At 32.0% G+C, this 25,542-nt stretch overlaps 1 protein-coding gene and 1 long non-coding RNA gene across 7 annotated transcripts in view; one reads left to right on the top strand and one right to left on the bottom strand.

Annotated features, from left to right (window-relative positions):
* Nucleotides 1-25,542, bottom strand: part of LOC126745677 (5'-AMP-activated protein kinase subunit gamma-2) — a 158,688-nt gene that overhangs the window by 58,531 nt on the left and 74,615 nt on the right. For all 4 annotated transcript variants that reach the window (XM_050453638.1, XM_050453637.1, XM_050453639.1 and 1 more), the window contains one exon: nt 806-948. In XM_050453638.1, coding sequence (XP_050309595.1) covers nt 806-948 — 143 coding nt within the window. The remainder of the gene's footprint in view (nt 1-805; nt 949-25,542) is intronic.
* Nucleotides 1-25,542, top strand: part of LOC126745684 (uncharacterized) — a 107,262-nt gene that overhangs the window by 14,731 nt on the left and 66,989 nt on the right. The gene's annotated exons all lie outside the window — the stretch shown is intronic.

Below are 25,542 nucleotides of genomic sequence, written 5' to 3'. Positions count from 1 at the left end.
TATAATTTCTAAAAAGGAGCCAAAATAATTGAAAAATGATCAAAGTACTCAATAACTTCAAAAATATCAAAATTATATCCCAACTACCTTTATTACTTAATGTATCACCGATCGCAACACCATGCTCATTGTACATACATACACTTCGTTTAAACACATTGTATGCAAAATATCGTCGAAAAAAGTGAGTTTTATGAATAAATTCAAATTTTAGCTGTTCTGCTGAACCAAATACAGTTATCAAGGGAAATCCATGAATCATCAAAGTTACTCTACCATTACAGTGTACAAAAATATGTTGATCCAAAGATGAAAATTGAGAGTGATTGGACCAAATGTTTTTTTTGCGTAAAAAATTGTTTACCGATATCCCGTTAACCTTCGAAAACTGCTCCTCTATCTAAATCTGTTTACAATCGAGTGTTGTTTTCACACATCAATTCGTCCTCTCACTCAAACTGGTTCTTATATTTGGGCATCGGATTAGTAGTAATGAAACCGTTTGTAACCGATCGAATCGGTAAACATGCGGGTTCGATTGTTTAATAATAGACCCACGGGCCTGTACTTATATTGTACCGATGGAGCTATAATAATGTGTGTGGCGAATGAAAAATATTGAATTAATTCACACTCTAAATCCACAATGACAATCAGATGCATTCACCGAAACCGCTAAACCTAATCTTTAGGCGCATTCACCAATACATCAAGAATATCAATAGATTCCCGATAGAAATCCGGAAATAGCTTCATAATTATGATATAAAGGGTTTAAATATGGGGGGGTTTTTACTCTACTTACCCCTCGGGAATCCCTAAACAGTATGGCCGCATGGTGAGGGTCCAGAAAGGCGTCCGAAGCCCTATGGAAATTGGTCGGGATTATGGCACCCAAAGACTGCCTTCTCCGTTCCGGATCGAGCGATCTTTGTTTCAATTGAGCTCCTACAATTGGTGAAAGTAAACAGACAATTATTAGTAAACAACAATGGTAATAATGAGGCATATGCTTGAAGTACCATAGAAAAATAAATCGATAAGGCATTAGGAGAGTTATATGGGGCAAACCGATCGGGAAAGTAGTTTTCCTTGCTCAAAAAACCCGTGGGGGTTAACAGGATTTATAGTTGGCACAGCAAGGGATATTATAGGCGCATTTATAATACTATTGAGTTCAAAGTATACTTCTATCAAGGGCGTTTCAGTCTTACAGCATTATTTAACCATACATTAAGATTTATACATGTCTGGAAGGACTGAAAATATTAGTCCAGGCAGTTGAATCTGTTTCTTTCTTAGTTCATTAATAAATGATTGAATAGGCTCAACTGCCTGGAAGAAATTAAATTATTTTCCAGGCATTTGAGTCTATATCTCTCTTTGCAACTGATTAAATAAATACACTAACTAACTACTTGGAAGTAGTCAAATTATCCTCCTAGACAACTGAACTGTTATTGCCCTTTGGTTCTGCCAGATTCTGTAGCTACCTACACCTGAAACTATAATTACCACCTTAATGTATGCACGTACATTTTTATCCGAAACTTTAAAGACAAAGTGATTTAATTACATGGAAAACGGAACTTTGCGACGCAATAACGCTTTCGTAATTTCGTTTGAGTCGGATAACAAGCTGCCTTTGAGGTTAGGGAGTTACACTGTAAATTTGCATTAAGTGCCATAGTTTGCCAGTAGGGATTATGCCTAAGGCTAATTAGATCCGTTTAATTGTGTAGACGAGGTTGTGATTTTTGATAATGTCAAACGCTTCATAATAGTCTGATTTTCTGCACCAATAAGGTTCTTACAAGTTTCCTTGTAAATGCAACCTTTTTGGAGTTATTAAATAGTTTTTCAATAGATTAAAAAATTAATGATTTTGTCAAAGGCTTTAAAAAAATCTGAATATCTTGAAAACCCGTGCAACGATTTTAATGATTTGAGTTTCATATGAAAGCTGATGAGTTTTTGCACCAATAAGGTTCTTATAAGTTTCTTTGTAAATGCAACCGTCTTGGAGTTATTGAGTAGTTTTTCAATAAATTGAAAAAATCTTGATTCTGTCAAAGGCTTTAGAAAAATCGAAATATCTTGAAAACCCGTGCAACGAATTTAATGATTTTAGTTTCGTATGAAAGCTGATGAGTTTTTGCACCAATAAGGTTCTTACAAGTTTCCTTGTAAATGCAACCGTCTTGGAGTTATTGAGTAGTTTTTCAATAAATTGAAAAAATCTTGATTGTGTCAAAGGCTTTAGAAAAATCTATATATCTCGAAAACCCGTGCAACAAATTTAATGATTTTAATTTCATATGAAAGCTGATGAGTTTTTGCACCAATAAGAATCTTACAAGTTTCCTTGTAAATGCAACCGTTTTCAAATTAGTTTTAGATAATTATTTAATAAAAACTACCAAAATATATAAAAATTAATTGTAATTGAGGCACTTTAGAAAAAGAGTGATAATCATGTGATCAATGATCATGATGAATATTCTATTGATTTTTAACTCATTTAATAGAGTCATTTAATAAAATTGAATCAGAAATTCATTATTGATTTCAGGTCCTATGAGTTAATAACTTGTTAATGATAATATCTAATGAATTCTTGGCTCATGAATCTTAATGATAATCTCATTAATTATTAACCTTCAGTTGATAGAAGACTCAGTAATAATTAATTAAAGTTCCAATGATAATTAATAAATTATTTTCCATCCAATGGCATGTTATTACAAATTTGTCATTTAGTTAATAAATTAGTTTTCAGTTGATAAGGATTTCAGTGATAATTAATTTAAATTCATAACAATAATTAGTTAATTATCTATCAGCAAATGAATATCTTAGTATTTGATTGATAGAAAAGTATTGATTTAAAATCTATGAAAATGATTTAATCAATTCTATTAAAAATAATTTTATTGATTTTAAGGTACAATAAATTGGACTACAAATGCTCAATACAAAAAAATTCTAATGTGCGTTCCAGACAAACTACAAGTCCAGTTGACAAAAGACTGATCGGGTAACCTTCTTTCATTAAAATTTGAATAACTCCAAAACCATATAAGATATAAACATGAAATAAATTGCATTTTATTAACGAAAAAATGGTAAATAAAATTTGTTATAAGTAAAAATCAACTCAAGCAATAGTTTTTGAATTATAAAACTTCAAGTCCAGTTTACAGTTAAACAGATGATTGCCTTAAACCAATATGAAAAACCATGTAAAATAAAATAAAATAAAAAATGTCTTTTAGATAAGCCTCGCCAAGTCATTTGACTCCAAGTCCAGTTGACAAAAGATTGATCGAATAACCTCCTTTCACAAAAATTCGAGTATCTAATAAACTACTGAAGATAAAAACATGACATAAGTTCTATTCTATTAATGAAAAAATTGCAAATAAAATCTGTTAAAAGCAAAAATCAATTTAAGTAATAGTTTTTGAGTTATCCACCATTAACTCCAGTTGACAGTCAAATAAATAATTGCCTCAAACCAATCTACAATTGGTTAAAATTAATTCAATTAGTTTTTCAATATATTGAAAAAATCTTGATTGTGTCAAAGGCTTTAGAAAAATCTGAATATCTTGGAAACCCGTGCAACGAATTTAATGATTTTAGTTTCATATAAAAGCTGATGAGTTTTTGCACCAATAAGGTCCTTACAAGTCTCCTTGTACATGCAACCGTCTTGGAGGTATTGAGCAGTTTTTCAATAAATTGAAAAAATCTTGATTGTGTCAAAGGCTTTAGAAAAATCTGAATATCTTGAAAACCCGTGCAACGAATTTAATGATTTCAGTTTCATATGAAAGCTGATCAGTTTTTGCACCAATAAGGTTCTTACAAGTCTCCTTGTAAATGCAACCGTCTTGGAGGTATTGAGCAGTTTTTCAATAAATTGAAAAAATCTTGATTGTGTCAAAGGCTTTAGAAAAATCTGAATATTTCGAAGACCCGTGCAACGAATTTAATGATTTTAGTTTCGTATGAAAGCTGATGAGTTTTTGCACCAATAAGGTCCTTACAAGTCTCCTTGTAAATGCAACCGTCTTGGAGGTATTGAGCAGTTTTTCAATAAATTGAAAAAATCTTGATTGTGTCAAAGGCTTTAGAAAAATCTGAATATCTCGAAAACCCGTGCAACGAATTTAATGATTTTAGTTTCATATGAAAGCTGATAAGTTTTTGCACCAATAATGTTCTTACAAGTTTCCTTGTAAATGCAACCGTCTAGGAGTTATTGAATAGTTTTTCAATAGATTGAAAAAATCTTGATTCTGTCAAAGGCTTTAGAAAAATCTGAATATCTCGAAAACCCGTGCAACGAATTTAATGATTTTAGTTTCATATGAAAGCTGATGAGTTTTTGCATTAAAAAGATCCTTACAGTTTTCCTTGTAGATGCAACCATTTTTGAGTTATTCGTCAGTTTTTCAGTTACTTGAAAAAAAACGTGATTATCTCAAAGGCCTCACAAAGGTCTGAATATATTGAAGTTTTCCACAAGAACCGATGAGATTCTGTACTTAAGAAGTATCCCACAATTTTTCTAGGTACTCTCCATGAGGAAGAGAGAGTTCTTTACTTGAATATTTACATAAAAAGAGAGAAGCGTTTACTTCCAATTGAACATCCACACAAGCAAGAAAATCCTGAATTTTAAAGCAAATTGCATTTCCAGCTTTGGTACATGGATTTATGACTGTATAAGAGTACATCAAGAGTAATTAATAATTAAATTACCTTTTCCTCTCGAGTTCCCTTGACTGAAAACATCATTAACCCTATTCTTATATAACTCGATGATTCGATTTGTACCGCCCACGCGAACTGCCTCTTTCCCCGTATAATCCGATAATAAAAATGGAAATTCAAGAAGGTTAATAGAGACTCGCGTAATCGAGTTTGAAATCGCCACGAGAGAAGTTGCATAATGGAAAATGTGACAAGTTCAAGGTCAAATCTAGGAAGACGTGCTTCCAGTAAATATGCACCAAAAGTCATTTAATTCAGCATGTGTTGTTTATTTACACTCTTATCAGTGTCACTAACCTCGTTTATAAACAACAGCATCTTGATGGACCAGAACCGCATTAATTATCGTTTGTTTTGACTAGCGTCAAATTAATATTAATAGTAGAGATACCGGCATGCCAGTAAAAACAGGACTTAACCTAAAACACTCACCTTCCTTCAAAATGGTATTGTAAATCCGATAAGTGCTCTCACAGTCACTCAAAACGGGCCTTTTAGTGTTACAATCCAACGATTTGCTCCTCTCTCTAAAATCCTCCTCGGCACTAGTGCCACCCTCACTACAAGAACTCCTCCTATAAGAATTATCACTCCTCCAATGGTGCACTTTCTTCTTAAAATGCCCAATTAACTCCTGAATGGAGTGATGATGGTGGTTCGCGGTGTTCCTCTTGAAAAAGTTCTCTTTGGGTGAACAGCTATACTCTGCCTTAGAGCTAAATGAACAATCCGACTTGGTATCGACCTTTGGTGAGGAGGAGATGCTCTGGTTGGAGCTACTCTCGTCCGAAGGTGTTTCCGGGCAACTTTCGATGCTGACGCTGGGCGAGGGCGTGGGGTGGTAGTGCGTGTAGTTGTGGAAGTTGTTGTAGTTGTGGTGGATCAAGCCCAGGTGGCGATTCGGGTGGTGTTGCATCTGGTTATGATGCGGCATCGGGTTGCTTAGTTGAAATAAATTACTGAAGCTTTGCATCTTGGGTTTAACTGGGCCACCATCCGACGGTTATCTAGTTGGGGAGGAAATGTTTTTTGAGGGTTGATGAGGGAGGTTTTTTTTGTTTGGAATGGTATTTTTAATATATTCTTTAAAAATAAAGAATTATTTTTTATTGACAATTGTTGATATTGTCAAAGGCTTGACAAAAATCTAAATATATAAATAGCTTACATAACGATTTTCTAAGCAAGATAATGCGTTATCAAGTTGACACACCTTAGTGAACAACACCCTCTTTTTGCTAAATAAATATGCCCGGAGTCGCTTTACTCATCCCCAATATGAAATGGATTTCCCTAAGGCATTATAATGTATTCCACGTGTCTAATACTTTACGCATCCAGGACGTCGACCTTTAGTATCACACTCTATTATTAAATTTATAAACTATTTTTCAGAAAATCAAATTAAACGTGTCTCAACATTATGGATCACTATAAAATTGTATTTTTCTTACGTATTTATGAAGTAAACAAACGGGAGAAATAATTTCTTAGTGAACGTTAAAGATTTATGGGAGTCAAGTGGGTTTATATGCCCCAAAGTGGGTAAAAAATCCATTTTTTCACTTTCTACCGCATCTCACCCTTCAGGAACACCTTGGATCATTATGAAATTATACTTTTCTTATGTATTTATGAACTGCACAAACGAGAGAAGTACTTTCAAAGTGATTGTCAAAGATTCATGGGACTCAGATGGGTTTATATGCCCAAAAGTGGGTAAAAAGTCAATTTTTTCACTTTCTACCGCATCTCACCTTTCAGAAATATTCTGGATCATTATGAAATTATAGTTTTCTTACGTACTTATGAATTATATAAACGGGAGAGGTAATTTCATAGCGATCGTCAAAGATTCATGGGACTCAGATGGGTTTATATGCCCAAAAGTGAGTAAAAAGTCCATTTTTTCACTCTCTACCGCATCTCACCTTTCAGGGACAGCTTGGTTCATTATAAAATTGTACTTTTCTTATGTATTTATGAACTACACAGACGAGAGAAGTACTTTGAAAGTGATCGTCAAAGATTCATGGGACTCAGATGGGTTTATATGCCCAAAAGTGGGTAAAAAGTCAATCTTTTCACTTTCTACCGCATCTCACCTTTCAGGAACACCTTGGATCATTATGAAATTGTACTTTTCTTATGTATTTATGAACTGCACAAACGAGAGAAGTACTTTCATAGCGATCGTCAATGACTCATGGGACTCAGATGGGTTTATATGCCCAAAAGTGGGTAAAAAGTCCATTTTTTCCTATTTCTACCGCATGTCACCTTTCAGGAACACCTTGGATCATTATGAAATTGTATTTTTCTGATGTATTTATAAACTACACAGACGAGAGAAGTACTTTGAAAGTGATCGTCAAAGATTCATGGGACTCAGATGGGTTTATATGCCCAAAAGTGGGTAAAAAGTCAATTTTTTCACTTTCTACCGCATCTCACCTCTCAGGAACACCTTGGATCATTATGAAATTATACTTTTCTTATGTATTTATGAACTACGCAGACGAGACAAGTACTTTCATAGCGATCGTCAAAGATCCATAGGACTCAGATCGGTTTATATGCCCAAAGGTAGGTAAAAAGTCAATTTTTTCACTATCTACCGCACCTCACCCTTCAGGAACAACTTGGATCATTATGAAATTTAACTTTTCTTATGTATTCATGAACTACACAAACGGGAGGGATACTTTCATAGCGATCGTCAAGGATCTATAGGACTCAGATCGGTTTATATGCCCAAAAGTGGGTAAAAAGCTCATTTTTCCACTTTCTACCTCATCTCACCTCTCAGGAACGCCTTGGATCATTATGAAATTGTACTTTTCTGACGCATTTATGAACTACACAGACGAGAGAAGTACTTTCAAAGTGATCGTCAAAGATCCATAGGACTCAGATGGGTTTATATGCCCAAAAGTAGGTAAAAAGTCCATTTTTTCACTTTCTACCGCATCTCACCTTTCAGGAACACCTTGGATCATTATGAAATTGTACTTTTCTGATGTATTTATGAACTACGCAGATGAGAGAAGTACTTTGAAAGCGATCTTCAAAGATTTATGGGACTCAGATGGGTTTATATGCCCAAAAGTGAGTAAAAAGTCAATTTTTTCACTCTCTACCGCATCTCACCTCTCAGGAACCCCTTGGATCATTATAAAATTTTACTTTTCTTATGTATTTATGAACTGCACAAACGAGAAAAGTACTTTCAAGGTGATCGTCAAAGATTCATGGGACTCAGATCGGTTTATATGCCCAAAAGTGGGTAAAAAGTCCAATTTTTCACTTTCTACCGCATCTCACCCTTCAGGAACACCTTGGATCATTATAAAATTATACTTTTCTTATGTATTTATGAACTACGCAGACGAGAGAAGTACTTTGAAAGTGATCGTCAAAGATTCATGGGACTCAGATGGGTTTATATGCTCAAAAATGGGTAAAAAGTCAATTTTTCCACTTTCTACCTCATCTCACCTCTCAGGAACGCCTTGGATCATTATGAAATTGTACTTTTCTGATGTATTTATGAACTACACAGACGAGAGAAGTACTTTCCAAGTGATCGTCAAAGATTCATGGGACTCAGATGGGTTTATATGCCCAAAAGTGGGTAAAAAGTCCATTTTTTCACTTTCTACCGCATCTCACCTCTCAGGAACACCTTGGATCATTATGAAATTGTACTTTTCTTATGTATTTATGAACTGCACAAACGAGAGAAGTACTCTCAAAGTGATCGTCAAAGATTCATGGGACTCAGAGGGGTTTATATGCCCAAAAGTGGGTAAAAAGTCAATTTTTTCACTTTCTACCGCATCTCACCTTTCAGAAATATTCTGGATCATTATGAAATTATAGTTTTCTTACGTACTTATGAATTATATAAACGGGAGAGGTAATTTCATAGCGATCGTCAAAGATTCATGGGACTCAGATGGGTTTATATGCTCAAAAATGGGTAAAAAGTCAATTTTTCCACTTTCTACCTCATCTCACCTCTCAGGAACAACTTGAATCATTATGAAATTTTACTTTTCTGATGTATTTATGAACTACGCAGACGAGAGGAGTACTTTGAAAGTGATCGTCAAAGATTCATAGGACTCAGATGGGTTTATATGCCCAAAAGTGGGTAAAAAGTCCATTGTTTCACTTTCTACCGCATCTCATCTTGCAGGAACGCCTTGGATCATTATAAAATTATACTTTTTTATGTATTTATGAACTACACAGACGAGAGAAGTACTTTGAAAGTGATCGTCAAAGATTCATAGGACTCAGATGGGTTTATATGCTCAAAAGTGGGTAAAAAGTCCATTTTTCACTTTCTAGCGCATCTCACCCTTCAGGAACACCTTCGATCATTATGAAATTTAACTTTTCTTATGTATTTATAAACTATACAGATGAGAGAAACACTTTCATAGCGATCGTCAAAGATTCATGAGTCAGATGGGTTTACATTCCCAAAAGTAGGTAAAAATTCCATTGTTTTACTTTCTACCGCATCTCACCCTTCAGGAACACCTTGGATCATTATGAAATTATACTTTTCTTATGTATTTATGAACTGCACAAACGAGAGAAGTACTTTCAAAGTGATCGTCAAAGATTCATGGGACTCAGATGGGTTTATATGCCCAAAAGTGAGTAAAAAGTCCATTTTTTCACTTTCTACCGCATCTCACCTTTCAGAAATATTCTGGATCATTATGAAATTATAGTTTTCTTACGTACTTATGAATTATATAAACGGGAGAGGTAATTTCATAGCGATCGTCAAAGATTCATGGGACTCAGATGGGTTTATATGCTCAAAAATGGGTAAAAAGTCAATTTTTCCACTTTCTACCTCATCTCACCTCTCAGGAACAACTTGAATCATTATGAAATTTTACTTTTCTGATGTATTTATGAACTACGCAGACGAGAGGAGTACTTTGAAAGTGATCGTCAAATATTCATAGGACTCAGATGGGTTTATATGCCCAAAAGTGGGTAAAAAGTCCATTGTTTCACTTTCTACCGCATCTCATCTTGCAGGAACGCCTTGGATCATTATAAAATTATACTTTTTTATGTATTTATGAACTACACAGACGAGAGAAGTACTTTGAAAGTGATCGTCAAAGATTCATAGGACTCAGATGGGTTTATATGCTCAAAAGTGGGTAAAAAGTCCATTTTTCACTTTCTAGCGCATCTCACCCTTCAGGAACACCTTCGATCATTATGAAATTTAACTTTTCTTATGTATTTATAAACTATACAGATGAGAGAAACACTTTCATAGCGATCGTCAAAGATTCATGAGTCAGATGGGTTTACATTCCCAAAAGTAGGTAAAAATTCCATTGTTTTACTTTCAACCGCATTTCACCCTTCAAAAACACCCTGGATCATTATGAAATGGTATTTTTCGTCCGTTTTTATACGAAAACTTGACCTGAGATAAAAATTTATCTAGTTAGGACAATTTTTAACTTCTTGCTAAATTTTGTACATTGAGTTCAAGGATAGGATACCCTTTGTAATGCAGTAAATAATTGACAAAAGTATCTTGAAAGTGATCAAGAAAAAATGTCCCAAGATAATTAAAATATTTAATTCGTTTCAAAAAACTTCGAATCTGTTTTCTTCTTTTTCCACACCAGTCTATCTAGCTCTGTCTTTCTTGAACTTGTCATTGCATGTTCATACTTGCATGTTTGTCTTAAAGAAGAATTTCTGAGTTTCTAGTGTCTTCTTTTATTTATTTAACAAATGAGATTATGCGATATAAGGGATATTGCTTGAAAATGGTCTGTTTTTTGTTTTCTTGATCTCAAAGGCATTTTTAAATTAGTTTACCAAGATTGCTCACTATAATAATGATCATCGACCAGGACTACTCAATATAATAGAGAACCCGTGGAATTTTCTCTTTCTGTTTTAACTGACTTGACGTATCATTTAATAATAAAAAAAGAGCCATTATTAAAGTTCAATTTTGCACGTTATAGTGAAGATACAGTCATCACTGTATGATAGAATTTAAGAGTTCATTTAGACGAACCCTTTGTGCTCCAGGAATTGAACCTGAATTATTAGAGTCTACAGGTCAACAACAACATCAAATAGTATCAACTGGACAGTTGTCCTTGAAGAGTAGAGAGATGATTTGTATCAAATATGCCATTGATAAGTATTCTAGAATCTGATAAACTTGCACGTTTTATAAGGATTTCACTTACAAGAAAAATTATTCTTTGGGTCTTCTTATTATTAGGATTCTTCTTATAGAGGTGGCTTATTAAAATTAAATTTATACATATCCTTATAAACTATAAAAGAAAAGGTGATTGTCGAACATCTGGTATAAATGCTATTAATCGAACATTGATTGTATTGAAAACTGACCCAGTTTCTATTAAATTTTGTTGTCAAAGGCAAAACAAATAATCGATGCATAATTACGACATAAAACAAATAAAATAGTTTTCGCTGACTATCAAGAACTTCATAATTTAATTTGTACATTTGTGCTATCTAATATAGCTCAAAGTGTAAAATGTATTGTAACAGCTGACTTTATCTGGACCAGGTTACTTATTAATATATCCTAGCCGTAACGCGGTCGAAATGATGATTTACCTTTGAAATTAAGCGGTTAAGGTCACCAAATTATGTGAAATACACGGTGGGCGAGTAAATAAATATGATAATTATCAGAGGAAAATTGAGGATAAAAAAAATTAGGCTTCAGCTCTACATAATAATGAGCTGAACTAATTAGCCGAAGAGAACTCACATTCTCCCTCTAACTAACTAAACCACAATAACACTAAATGTATGTTTTCACTTTAAAGAAAGTGATCTTATCAATAGTAAATCGATCTGCTTGCCAAGGCATCACTAATTAATTTATGAAAAGAACCCTCATTATATAAATTGAGGATTAAAACCGACCCACGTATGCGATATATTCTTTAGATGCGGGTTATGTAATACAATAAACGAGCTCATGGACAATACAAAGATGGAAATACCAAATTATACGTCAGGAAATCACGTACAATATGAAGTTATTTATCAGAAGATATGATCGTCGTAGCAAATTACGCTCTACATTTTTGCCGAGGAGTAAACTTATGAAAGGGCGAAAATCAATCACAAAAGCGTCTTTTGTGACGTATAAATTATGCTTTTGGGTGTAAGGGAGCAGTAAAGGTTACACAGGGTGGTCCAGTTCAAACGTCATTAATTATAACACGTGATAGAGAATTAAAAAAGAAATAGACTTTCATTATAAAATTTTTCTCAGAAATGTTTAATAAAAAAGATACAGGGTGTTAAAGTTTTTTTGCGTCTAAAGCTTAGAGTTGCCGTTTCAGACTGTTCCCTGGTATTATCCTGCACGTATTATGCTTTTTTCCCCCCAAAAAAAAAACAAGTTTTTAAAATCTAACCTTAAAAAGGCCTAGTGTGCAGTTCATCGGGATTTTAAGTGGTGTCTACTGAATTATGTCTGGTACGTGTTCAGTTTGTGGCCAGCAAAACACATTTAAAGATCCACCCAAGAATCCAGGTGATGTTTTCGGATATCCATGTGATTGGTGCAAAGTAATTAAATGCAAATCTTGTGCGAAAATTGGATTCAGTGAAGTCCGGGCAATTGCAGCTGTAAGTCGATCTATTCCTTATAAATGTGTAAAGATTGTACTCCTAAACTCAAACATTTATTCGAGCAACAAATTAAGGCAGTGAGGGTTGAGACCAAGAACATGACAGGATTTTTGGAGAACATGAAGACTCTCAGTGAAGACATTAAAACTATTAAGACATCCTTTGCAAGCTCGTTTGATGAACTGAAAACTGATTTGGCTGCGGTAAAATCTTCAATCACTCAGCAGCATCCTCCGCTGTCTGAAGCTTCTGGATCTGTATGGATACTGTTTTAACTGAAGTCAACGATAGAGCACTGAGGGCTAACAATATTATAGTATACAATGTACCTGAATCCAATTGTAATAAAATTCAAGACATCAGCAAAAGGTATCTAAACTTCTGTTATCTATAAACAAAGAATCGGCTGTAGACAAAATGGGCAAGGTGATTAGATTGGGAAAGCAAATAGATAATTATGTTCGGCCACTTAAAGTAGTGTTTTCCGAGAGCAGGATAGTTAAGGATATACTGTCGGCTGGACGAAAGGTGCCTGGGAATCATACATATAAAATTAAAGATGATTTAACCATGATGCAGAGAGAGTGCATCAGACTGAACTCAATAGAAGGAGGAATAGTGGTGAAACAAATCTTTCAATTAAATATAAAAATGATGCACCATATATCGGTACGACTACTGATACTTATAAATCTGAGAATACAAGAAAAACCCTGTTTAGCCCCATTACAAGTATTTTGTTTTAATGTTGGTGGTTTGAGGACTAAAATTGAAGAACTCCGTAAACTAGTTTTAGTTCTCAATACAGTGTGTTGGTGTTTGTGGAGAGTTGGCTCTCTGATGCTGAGTTGGCTGTAAAATCATTTAACCTGTTCCGCTGTGATAGATCTCGTGTCACTAGCAGGAAGAACCGACGTGGGGGAGTATTAATATATATAAGTGATAGAATTAGTTCTAAAAGGATTAAGTTGGCATATGATTCTGTGGAACAATTGTTTATATCATGTAAAGTGGGTAACAATAATCTTATTATTGGAGAGGTTTATATTCCCCCTAATTCTGAAATCAGTTTGTATGAAAGCCATTGCCACTCGATAGACATTCTCCGGCAGGAGTATTCTGATTACGATTTTTATGTCTTCGGTGATTTTATTGTACCAGATGCTCGCTGGGGGAGTGACAATCTTGGCGCTGTGGTCAAGTGCAGTCCTAACTCTCTAGGTTTAACTCTAGGTCAGTTTTATGCTTATTTGAATTTTTTTCAAAAAATAACAATACCTAATGATAGATTGGTTTATTTGGATCTGATCTTTACTAATAAAAGTAATCTTGTGGTAACAGAAGCAATCGACTACCTTTTTGATAAATCTGAAAACCACAAAGCGTATAACTTTCAATTAGATTTGTGTGGTGAATTCAAGCCAAATGTAGAATTTTATTATGATTTTAAGCTTGCAGATTATGATGGCATTAATAATTACTTGTCTGGAATTGACTGGACTACAATACTGATATTAACATAGCTGTCTCTCAATTCTATCACATTTTAAACATGTCAATAGCCCTTTTTGTTCCTCTCAAAAGATATAAGACATCTGATTTTCCCAAGTGGTTCTCGGGTGAACTTAAATATCTAGTTACACAGAAGAAGATTGCTCACAAGAATTACATCAGTACGCGTGATCAATCTGATTATGTCACTTTTTATAATCTCAGGGCGAGGTGCAAAACTTTAACGAATATTTGCTACCGTGATCATATTTCAAATTTAGACCGATTACTGTGTACTGACCCTAAAAGCTTTTGGTATCACCTCAACAGTAGGAAGGCGGTAAATAAAATTCCAAATTCAATGTATTATGGTGATAATGAATTTTCAAACTATTTTTTACAAAAATGTGCCTGTACTGTTTCTCGCCCTCTATTCTTCCTTTTTCAGAAATCCCTTGGCTCAGCACTCTTTCGGTCATTATGGAAGCATAGTTTTGTGGTACCAATATTTAAATCAGATGATAATGACCAAATAGGCAACTATAGGGGCGTTTGCATCCAGTAGGCCATTCCAAAACTGTTGGACAGTCTGATCTACGACCAAATTTATTTCTATTGCAAGGAGCTGTTGCTCAATCCAGCAGCATGGGTTTAGTTCGGGCAGATCTACGATCACTAACTTGTTGATCTATCAGCAGGATCTGTTGGATGCCTTGGAGAGGGGATGTCAGTTGGATGTGATTTATACAGACTTCTCCAAGGCTTTTGATAGAGTCGATCATAGAATCTTGCCTAGTGTTCTTCTCCAATCATATAGTTGCCTGGTTCACAAGCTTCTTGTCAGGCCGGACTCAGCAGGTTAGATTGGGTAGTGCTAGATCCAGCCATATCAATGTATGTTCTGGTGTACCTCAGGGTGGACACTGCTCACCATTGCTCTTGAACATGTTCGTTAATGATATAGCTACATGTTTTGAAAATAGTGCCTTTTTATTGTTTGCAGATGACCTGAAATTTTATAGAGTAATCCAGGCATAAAGAAATGTAATTATATTAGTTTTCACAAAAGAAATAAAAAAGTTGTAACATCATACAATATAGAGGGAAGCCTTGTTCAGTATTCTGATACAATTAAGGATCTTGGCATTTATTTTGACGATCATTTAAATTTTAATATACACATAAATAATATAGGGTTCTGGGTTTTGTTCAGTAATAAACCTGTAAGAGAGTGTACATGTCTTTGGTGGTTTCTTTATTGGAGCATGGCTCAATGATATGGTCCCCGAACGATCATGTTTATGATGATGCACGGGAAGTGCTGGCTATGACAACATTGAGAGAAAAACGTATTCGTGGTGATTTAACCTTTGTATTTAAGCTTCTTAATGGTCTGATTGTATGCCCCGACCTTCTCGGTAGAATTAGCTCCAATGTCCCCTCAAGACTCTTGAGACGAAACCGACTATTTGCTTTGCCTTTTCACAGTACCAACTATGCCACTCACTCCCGTATCGAAAGAACCTTAAATATTATCAACCATGAGGATATTGAAGTTGTCGGCATTGGCTTGTAGTGTTTTAGAAAATCAAATTAGAGAGATTGTGTAAACTCTTCTGTTGATTTTATGTTGGTTTGCCTGTAAAAACAAATTTGTATTTTAGCTATTTTAAGTTATGGTTAAATGTAACTATTGAACTTTGTAATATTGTTTTTTTTGTAATGGGGTTGATCCCGTCTATTAAATAAATAAAGAATAATTATTTGTTTATTTATCATAACTTTTAAACTACCAGCTCAATTTTAATTAAATTTCGCATGCAGATTATTGTAGTGAATTGTCAATTACTGATGAAATCAATTGTAAAAAAAAAAAATTGACAGTAGCGTAACATACGGAGGGACTTTTTTGTCTCAAATCTGCGAGGTGATAAAATATTTTTTTATAAGAAGTCAACTGTTAGATTCTCCATTTAATTTGAAAAAAAAAGTTACTCTTGCAAAATTATGATTTAACGCGCTATTCTTAAAATATCTTACTTTAATCGTTCAGAAATACCTGCTAAAATGTTGCGAAAATTTATAAAAATAAAGCAAATCGCGCTTGGATTTGTAAAAAGGTTGAATATAAAAGATCAAAAGTTACCTTAACTCATTACTTCATTTGACAGGTTTAATTTAAGATTGAAGCCTAATTTTCTTTTTTTTTTAAATTTTGCAGCATTTTAACTAGCGTTTCTTTACAATTAAACTAAGATATTTTAAAAACAGTGCCTTAAATCATAATTTTGCAAGAGTAACATTTTTTTCAAAATTAAATGAAAAATCTAACAGTTGACTTCTTATAAAAAAATATTTTATTACCTCGCAGATTTGAGACAAAAAAGGACCAAATCCCTCCGTATGTTACGCCACTGGCAATTTTAAAAAAAATAGGTTTCATCAGTAATGAATAATTTACTACAATAACCTGCATGCCAAATTTAATTCAAATTGAGCTGGTATTCTTAACTTCAACTTTTATTTGAATTTTATAATAAAAGTCTATTTCTTTTTAAATTCTCTATTACGTATTAAAATCAATGACGTTTAAACTGGACCACCCTGTATATCCAGACGATCCGTCAAGTCGATTAAGAACTATGAAAGAAAGTTTTCCTCCTTTAGACGTCCACATTATATTGAACAGTCCTGGTAGATGGTCATTAAATACACTTATAACTCCTCTGATTATTATTATTATTATTATTATGATGTAAAGTGCGTATTTGGAAACCCGAAAGTTTCCATTTCAAGAACCTATATATTCGTATGAAACAAAAACACGCCTTATTTTTAGAACCGACAGGTCTAAATATAAAATACTGCTTTTTAAAAAAGTTACTTTGGAGGAAAACAATGTAACTAAGTGAGATACAGTGTCCATGAAGTATTACAGCAGGGATTTCTTGAGTGTAAAATGAGGACATGTTTCTTGGCCTTGATCTCTCTGTTTAAGACCTTCCTTAAATAAACACGAAATTACACTATAGATAAATATAGTTGAATTTCATATAAATTGAGAAAATAGTTAGTATATAATATCGTCAAAGTTTCAAGGCCTTTCTCTTAGTTTAGATGACGTTAATTTCCACTTTTTAAGCCTCCCAAGTCTTTGAGGAAATTTGAAATGTTATTCCAGGCACTTTGATGCCTAACAGTTCCAGTTCTATACTTAATTAAAATAATTAAATGTGATCAAAAAAATGAGTTGCCTTATGAATGTAAAAGAGACAAATAATTTTAAAAATAATACGTGATATTTTTCACGTTTCCCATTTATGAGACCAACTGATTCTTTTATCTTTAACGTAAAAAACAACAATTAAATGATCAAGGATCACGTTCCTGTCGTTATGCGTAAATCGAGTGAGAAAATCACGTTTTTTGCGAAATAAGACCGCGATGTACGAAAAAGAGGATCACTTCCGATGAATCACTAATACATATAATTATTCTTTGCTATAGTGATCATTAAACAATAACTTGATCTTGTGGGAATTTCTGCGTTCGAATTATCAATTTATTTTTCGCAGAATGGTTGTTTTGGTTCTTCCTTTTTCCCTCTCCTAATTGCATATGTATCACGTAGCAATTTAATCTGATTAAATTGTTTTAAAATACCGCCGACCGAAGCTAAAAATGACAATAACACAAGGTAGTAAACATTTATTACTTCAAGAATATTATTAAGAAAGGCATGTGTTACAGCCTTGGGTCAACACGATGTTGTCGACCTTATGACCTTAATAAAAATTAATTTTATCTTTATTTTTCAGTCCTTTTCTTTTATTATGTGAACTTCCTGTAGTGCTTATGGAAATAGTAAATAAGTCGGTCTTGTTTACGGCGATAATAATTATTCATGCTACTGTTAGAAATTTAATAAAGTAAATTGCCTTTGTATAAGAGATTTAAATATAAAGTGATTTCAGTAGATCTAAAACGAATTTTGTGATTTATAGCAGAACTCAATGGAGCTACAGGTTTAAAAAGTGGACCTTGAAATTCTCTAAAAAAATCCTTTAATACGTATTTCAGCATTTTTCCCAAAATTTAACTAAAATTGAGAAATTAATTATGAAAAAAAAAATCGAAAAACTTAAACTTCCCAGGGACAAAATGCTCACATCTCTGAACCCAATAGAGCTACAGGTCTAAAAATTGGACCTCGAGTTCCTCTAATAAAATCATTGAACACGTATTTCAGCATTTTTCCCAAAATTTTACTAAAATTGAGAAATTAATTGTGAAAAAAAAAATCGAAAAAATTTAACTTCCCAGGGACAAAATGCTCATATCTCTGAACTCAATGGAGCTACGGGTCTAAAAATTGGACCTTGAGTTCCTCTAATAAAATCATTGAACACGTATTTCAGCATTTTTCCCAAAATTTTACTAAAATTGAGAAATTAATTGTGAAAAAAAAAATCGAAAAAATTAAACTTCCCAGGGACAAAATGCTCATATCTCTGAACTCAATGGAGCTACGGGTCTGAAAATTGGACCTTGAGTTCCTCAAATAAAATCATTGAACACGTATCTCTGCATTTTTCCCAAAATTTAACTAAAATTGAGAAATTAATTATGAAAAAGAAAATCGAAAAAATTAAACTTCCTAGGGACAAAATGCTTATATCTCTGAACCCAGTTGAGCTACGGGTCTCAAAATTGGACTTTAAGTTCCTCTAATAAAATCATTGAATACGTATTTCAGCATTTTTCCTAAAATTTTACTAAAATTGAGAAATTAATTATGAAAAAAAAATTCGAAAAAAATTTAACTTCCCAGGGACAAAATGCTCATATCTCTGAACTCAATGGAGCTACGGGTCTCAAAATTGGACCTTGAGTTCCTCTAATAAAATCATTGAATACGTATTTCAGCATTTTTCCTAAAATTTAACTAAAATTGAGAAATTAATTATGGAAAAAAAAATTTTAAAAATTAAACTTCCCAGGGACAAAATGCTCTTATCTCCGAACTCAATGGAGATACGGGTCTCGAAATTGGACCTTGAGTTCCTCTAATAAAATCATCGAACACGTATCTCAGCATTTTTCCCAAAATTTAACTAAAATTGAGAAATTAATTGTGAAAAAAAAATCGAAAAAATTAAACGTCCCAGGGACAAAATGCTCATATCTCTGAACTCAATGGAGCTACGGGTCTCAAAATTGGACCTTGAGTTCCTCTAATAAAATAATTGAACACGTATTTCAGCATTTTTCCCAAAATTTAACTAAAATTGAGAAATTAATTATGAAAAAAAAAATCGAAAAAATTAAACTTCCCAGGGACAAAATGATCATACCTCTGGGCTCAATAGAGCTACAGGTCTAAAAATTGAAATATGACTTCTTCTAATAAAACTATTCGATACGTGTTTCAGTATTTTCCATTCCATTTTCAGAGTTTTGCTGAAATTGACTATTAAAAAATATAAAAGAAAATTACTCCCGAGAGATAAAACGCTCATATCTCTGAAATCATTGAAATTAGAGATATAAAAATTGGACCATGAGCTCCTCGAATCAATTCATTGAACACCTATTTTAGCATTTTTTCCAAAATCTTGGTAACATTAAGAAATAACCCATGAAAGTGAACCAAAATTAACTCAATCCTCTAATAAAACAAATGCATAAAAAGCGTCCTTTTACGATCATTATCCACGCACTTATAATCAATTTCATATGCATTTGTCATCACTTCTGAATTTTCTTGTTTAACTTTCTTCTTGTTTCTTTTTATTTAGTTTATTCGTTTAATTTTTCTGCTCTATTTATTAAAAAAAAAAAATTAAAGAAGGTGACCATTAGAAAACCCAAAAGTCCAAAAAGTTAAGAGAAAACAAAATTAAAACCTCAAGATCAGACTTTGTGACTCTGATCAACATAATTAAAATAATTAAAGAAACAGTTCATGATTGAACCCCTAAACTGTCTTCTTCCAGCCATTTTAGGCATATTCATATTAACTCCTCAGTGGTTGCACTCCTGGATTTCTTCTTCCAGATGTCTCGACATAATGTTTCATCCGGGCATTTTAAGAGATCTGAGAAAAACTTATTTGTCACTCCTGGAAGAGATACAAATAGCATCACGTCCTTGGAAGAGTAAAAAACTACTCCAAAACCCTGGAAAATGCCAAAAGAACCCTAGAAATTCCTGGAAGAACAAATTTGCACTTTGTTATTAAAAAGTAAACGACGAAGATGCTGCTAATGTGTTTGTTGAAGTTAACTCAACGACAACTGATGAGATTGTCAAAAGTGAAAATGCCACAAACCTTTTGGTTGAACGAACAGTTGAACTTAAAACGGACAGTAATCAAATTTCTATTGAAAGTTCCAAGGTAGAGGATGGAGCAAGTAGTTAAAGGTCAACAAGAGAACGAAAAATGTGGCCAAAATTAATGAGCGAATTTGTGAAACTGTTATTGGTTCAATTGAACTTGAAGGAAGTGGAAGAAAGTGAGTGGACACAAGTAACCAGTGACACAATTGAACAATAATTGTGGCTGGAATGCACAGATACCTGGAATAAAATGAGTATTTTTTTAATCTCAAAAAAATGTGGAAAATTATGTTTAACTGCTGGAAGAAGATCACGTGCCTGGATAACGTCCAAAAAAATTTTCACTCTAACTGGAAGATCGAAAATTATTGACTTAAATGGCCTGGACGACATCAACACTTAAAACTCTTCTTACTAACTCCTCAGTGCTTGAATTTCCGCATTATAAAAGTGATTCGTTCTTGGCAATTCCTTATATAAAATTTAATGAGAAAAACTCTTAAATATAATAATTTTTCGACAGCGCTGGATTTATTGCAGAAGTTTCAACAAAAATTTTAACTTAAGTCGTTTTCTCTCTTTTTCAATTCAAAAGGAAAAATCATAATTTGTTTTTTAGGTCAGTGGAAAACTGGAAAATTAGGTTTATCAGGAATAATAATTTAAAAAAATCACTAAATGTTACTCACTTTTAGTCCTTAGGGATTGAACACTGACAAAATCCTCAACAAACCAACCAGAAAAATGCAACGCTTAACAATTTAGTAGAAGAAATCGTTAGCATATTTTTGGACCTACAAAAGGCTCTTGATTGCACCTTTCATTACACGATTTAAATTATAAAAGTTATTGCGTATCGAGAGATGTACCTTTTGACCCTTTAAAATTTGTAATTGATGACACAACACTTAGTTTTTCCCTTAGTGATCAAGGATACAATATGTCACATAACTCGCAGTTTTATGCAAATTAAGACAGGCAGTCCATTGTAAGGAAATTTCACTTTCGTTAATAATCACTACGACTCATCTTTTAATCTGCATATTACATTATTAACTGCGAGTTTTGCATGTTAAAAATTTGTTTTATTAGGGATTGCGGGAGATCTGAGTCATCTGCAAAAACTCAGTAGTTTAAATGTTTGTACATTTTTGTATATGAAAATTGCACTAAAAACTTCCGTTGCCATTGATCTTGTAATAATATTCATAATAACGCACAGAAAAACATTCTAAACTGTGTTTATTCATTCCTTAACTAATTGATATGCCGATATATGTAATAACACGAGTCTTTTTTTGCAAAGAGTAATAGTTTCTTTAAATGTTATTGCGTATAATTTCCTCTAGTGTGTCTGAACAAAACAACATTCTGCAGACAGAGAGTTTATATGACTGCTTACTGTATCTCGATTATTACAACTAATTTCGATTACATTAAAATAACATTTACTTTTCCTATGGACAGCAGTTTATTTTTGTCGATTATAGAACCTCTGATAATAATCCGAGAAAAACAATCCCTTCAAACAACAAAAGAAGGGTTGGGGCGAAATGTTTGCGCGTGGGGCCTTCAGGGTCGCAAAACAGATCGGTTTTCATTGATTTCTTTTTTTAGCAAAGGTGAATTAATTGGGCAGAAACAAGAAAAAACGCTAATAGCGAAAAAAGACGTTAATTCTGATTTTGTGTAAAGTAGTAAAAGAAGTACCCAGAACACTTGTCATTGAAGAATATGGAATTTTAATAAGCGAACTTTTTGTGGGAAAGGGATTTTAGTTATCAAGGCGTTTAACTGTGTAAATCAATACATTCTAGCCATTATACCAAGCCAATAAAAGAGCGTTTAAGTATGCCTAATGATCGACTCCCCAACCTGTATATTAAACATAACACCCCAATTTTAAAATTAACTTCGTACATATGGCTTGCTATTTATATTAATAAAAAACTGACTTGTCTAAATTCGTTTATAGGAGTTCACCGGAGAATGCACCAGTTATGATTTTATTTTGTTAAATGCACGTTATGCTAAATGGTAATTTTGCTTAAATCGCACGTTTGTTCTAGGAATGTTGCATGCAAAGTTTCGGCATAAATCGCTGAGCAATACCTGTTTTATGCAATTCAGTTGAAAGTACCATTCCAAACAAAAGGTCTAATAATATTGGTGTATTAATTAATGGGCTTAAAAAAGTGGGCATGATGTATGTTAAATTTTGTGTGAAAATTATATAAATATTTTTTTATAAAATGTTTACATTTTATTTAATTAAATATTTCAGTAATTAATAAAATGTAGATTTAATTCAAAATTCGGAAGCGAAAATGTACATACAGTGAAAATTCTAAAAAATAATTAAAAAAAAAATATCTAATAAATTCAAAGAACAATTTTCAAACATATTTGTTTATATTATGAAGTTTCTTAAATTTAAATTTTTACATAGTAATTTTTGTTGAGAGAAAGACGCAGTTCCTACTAATTTATTTCCTAATTTGAGAGAAATTAAAAATTAAAATTTATTTACATTAAATATCTTTAGTTATAAATAAAAATTGTAAGTAGTTTAATTTAAAAAGGGAGCTAACGTAAAAGACACAGGGTCGGTTAAATTAAGGTGAAGTTGCGTAGCTTATTAATTTTTCCGGGATTTTTTTAAATATTCAAAGTGCGTTTTAAGAAATATCAAATTAGGCAACTTTAACCCAAATTCAACAGAGATTAGACGAGTAAAACCAAAAATTACTTTAAATAAAGAATTTTAACTTTTTGTTCACCTGATTATTTTAATTAAAAATGATATTTGAAATTTAATACACACGTTAAACCTGTAATTTTTCATAGATTTTTTTTCATATTTTTAACAAAAATTTCTTTGAAAAAAATCGTAAATAATTAATAAAATAAACATACATTAATTAATATTTCAATTTTAATTTAAAAAAATTAGTCAAATTTTCAAATAAAAAAAAATGATTTTTTTTATTTAAGGTTTCTCTAATATTTTGTGCATTTTGCAAAATTCAAATAGAAGAGTGAAAGTTACCAATAAAAAATATTAAAAGTAAAATTAACAATAACTTTCAATCAAAATTTAATTAAAAAATGATATTTTAAATTTGGTGAATCTAAGCCACCAGTAGGTAAGTAACAATAACTAATAAACCTAAAAATTTACCAATTACTAATAATTAAAAAAAAGCCAGCATTCAATTTTTTCATGCAATTAACAATAAATTAAAAAATAATCGCAAAAAATAAAAAGGTTAAATAATTTATAAAAACCAATAAATTTTTTTATCACATTGGCTTTATTAATTAAAATTTCAATTATTTCTCAATAAAATTGTATATGGATTTATTTCCTATTCAAAAGGTTTAATTAGCATTTTTGCTAGTTTTGCACTGTAAAAACATTCCATGTATTATACATATGATTTATAATACTGAACTAATTTAAAAACCCTCTCTAAAGACCAAAAGAAGTCAAAGACCTTTTTATAGAGTTTATTCGTCTGATAATGAGGAATCTCATTGTTTCTTGCAAATATTGAGGTAAAAAGACCATATAGTAAATCTTCAAATTAGTTTTTTTGTCTGTAAAAATAGTTTGTACCTTAAACAAGACAAACACCCAATTTCCTCACCCACCCACTATTTACTATAAATCAAAGGTTATTTTATTTTGTTAACAAATTCAATCTTTTCGTAATCTGTTATTGATTTTCCAATTATCATACATTTGGGGTTTAAGAAATTAAGTTTTAATTAAACCTTTAGAAAAGTTTAAAGTTTAGTGTATTTTTCACTTTTGACTGACATTTTTAAAATTTTTTTTTTTAATTAAAGTTAATATAAAAATGTAATGTTTTGAAAAACTTTAACTTAAAACATTATTCAAGGCACTCAGATCGCTGGAATAAGACTCTCGGATTATCTAGAAATGCAGGATTCAAAAAAGAGAGACGCAGATTGACTCAGATTGCACTCAATTGCCAAGATCTTTCAGAGTAGTTAGAAGATTATTCCAGGCACCCCAAGTAGCTCAGATCCCTGGAGTAAGACTCTCAGATTATCTACAAATGCAAGATCCAAAAGAAGAAGTCGCAGATTAACTCAGATTACAGGTCAAATTTTCATATCGAAAAAAAATGATTTTTTTTATTTGAGGTTTCTTTAATATTTTGTGCCTTTTACAAAATTCAAATAAAAGAGTAAAAGTTACCAATAAAAAATATACTCAATAAAATACAAAAAAAATATAAATATAGTTCATAATAGTAGTAATACACAAAAAACGAATTTATTAAATTATATTTATATAAATATATATATTTATATATATTTATATAAAAATATTAATTATTAAATCGAATGTGAAAAAAGTGTCAAAAAATAAAAAAAAAACCGAAAATGTTCAGGATTTAATAAATGTTTATAGAGTTTTTTAAAAAAAATATTAAATTGCGTAACTTCGACCCAATTTCTACTCAAGAGTAAAATTGGAAATAATTTGTAATAACGAAACTTATATTTATTTTTATTTGTTTATTAAGTGACAATTTTAAATAAAAATTATATTTTAAAATCTTGTGCACGTTTAAAGTTTTGCGTATTTTTCAGACATATTTTTTTTTTCAATGAAACTTAATTTATTTAAGATTATAAATTAAAAATTAATTATTTAATTTATTTAAAACATTATTCAAGGCACTCCAAGAGGCTCAGATCCCTGTAATAAGACTCTCAGATTATCTAGACATGCGAGATTCAAAAGAGGGAGGCGCAGATTTACTCAGATTGCACTCAATTGCCTTCAAGATCTTTCAGAGTAGTTAGAAGATTATTCCAGGCACCCCAAGTAGTTCAGATCCCTGGAATAAGACTCTCAGATTATCTACAAATGCAAGATCCAAAAAAAGAAGTCGCAGATTAACTCAGATTACAGGTCAAATTTTCATATCGAAAAAAAATGAATTTTTTTATTTAAGGTTTCTTTAATATTTTGTGCCTTTTACAAAATTCAAATAAAAGAGTAAAAGTTACCAATAAAAAATATACTCAATAAAATACAAAAAAAAAATTATTATAGTGCATAATAGTAGTAATACACAAAAAACGAATTTATTAAATTATATTTATATAAATATATATATTTATATAAGAATATTAATTATTAAATCGAATGTGAAAAAAGTGTCAAAAAATAAAAAATTTACCGAAAATGTTCGGGATTTT

This window comes from Anthonomus grandis, chromosome 16 (genome assembly GCF_022605725.1).
Source record: "Anthonomus grandis grandis chromosome 16, icAntGran1.3, whole genome shotgun sequence".
Taxonomy (NCBI): Eukaryota; Metazoa; Arthropoda; class Insecta; order Coleoptera; family Curculionidae; genus Anthonomus; species Anthonomus grandis.
This window is presented reverse-complemented; position numbering and strand designations above follow the sequence as displayed.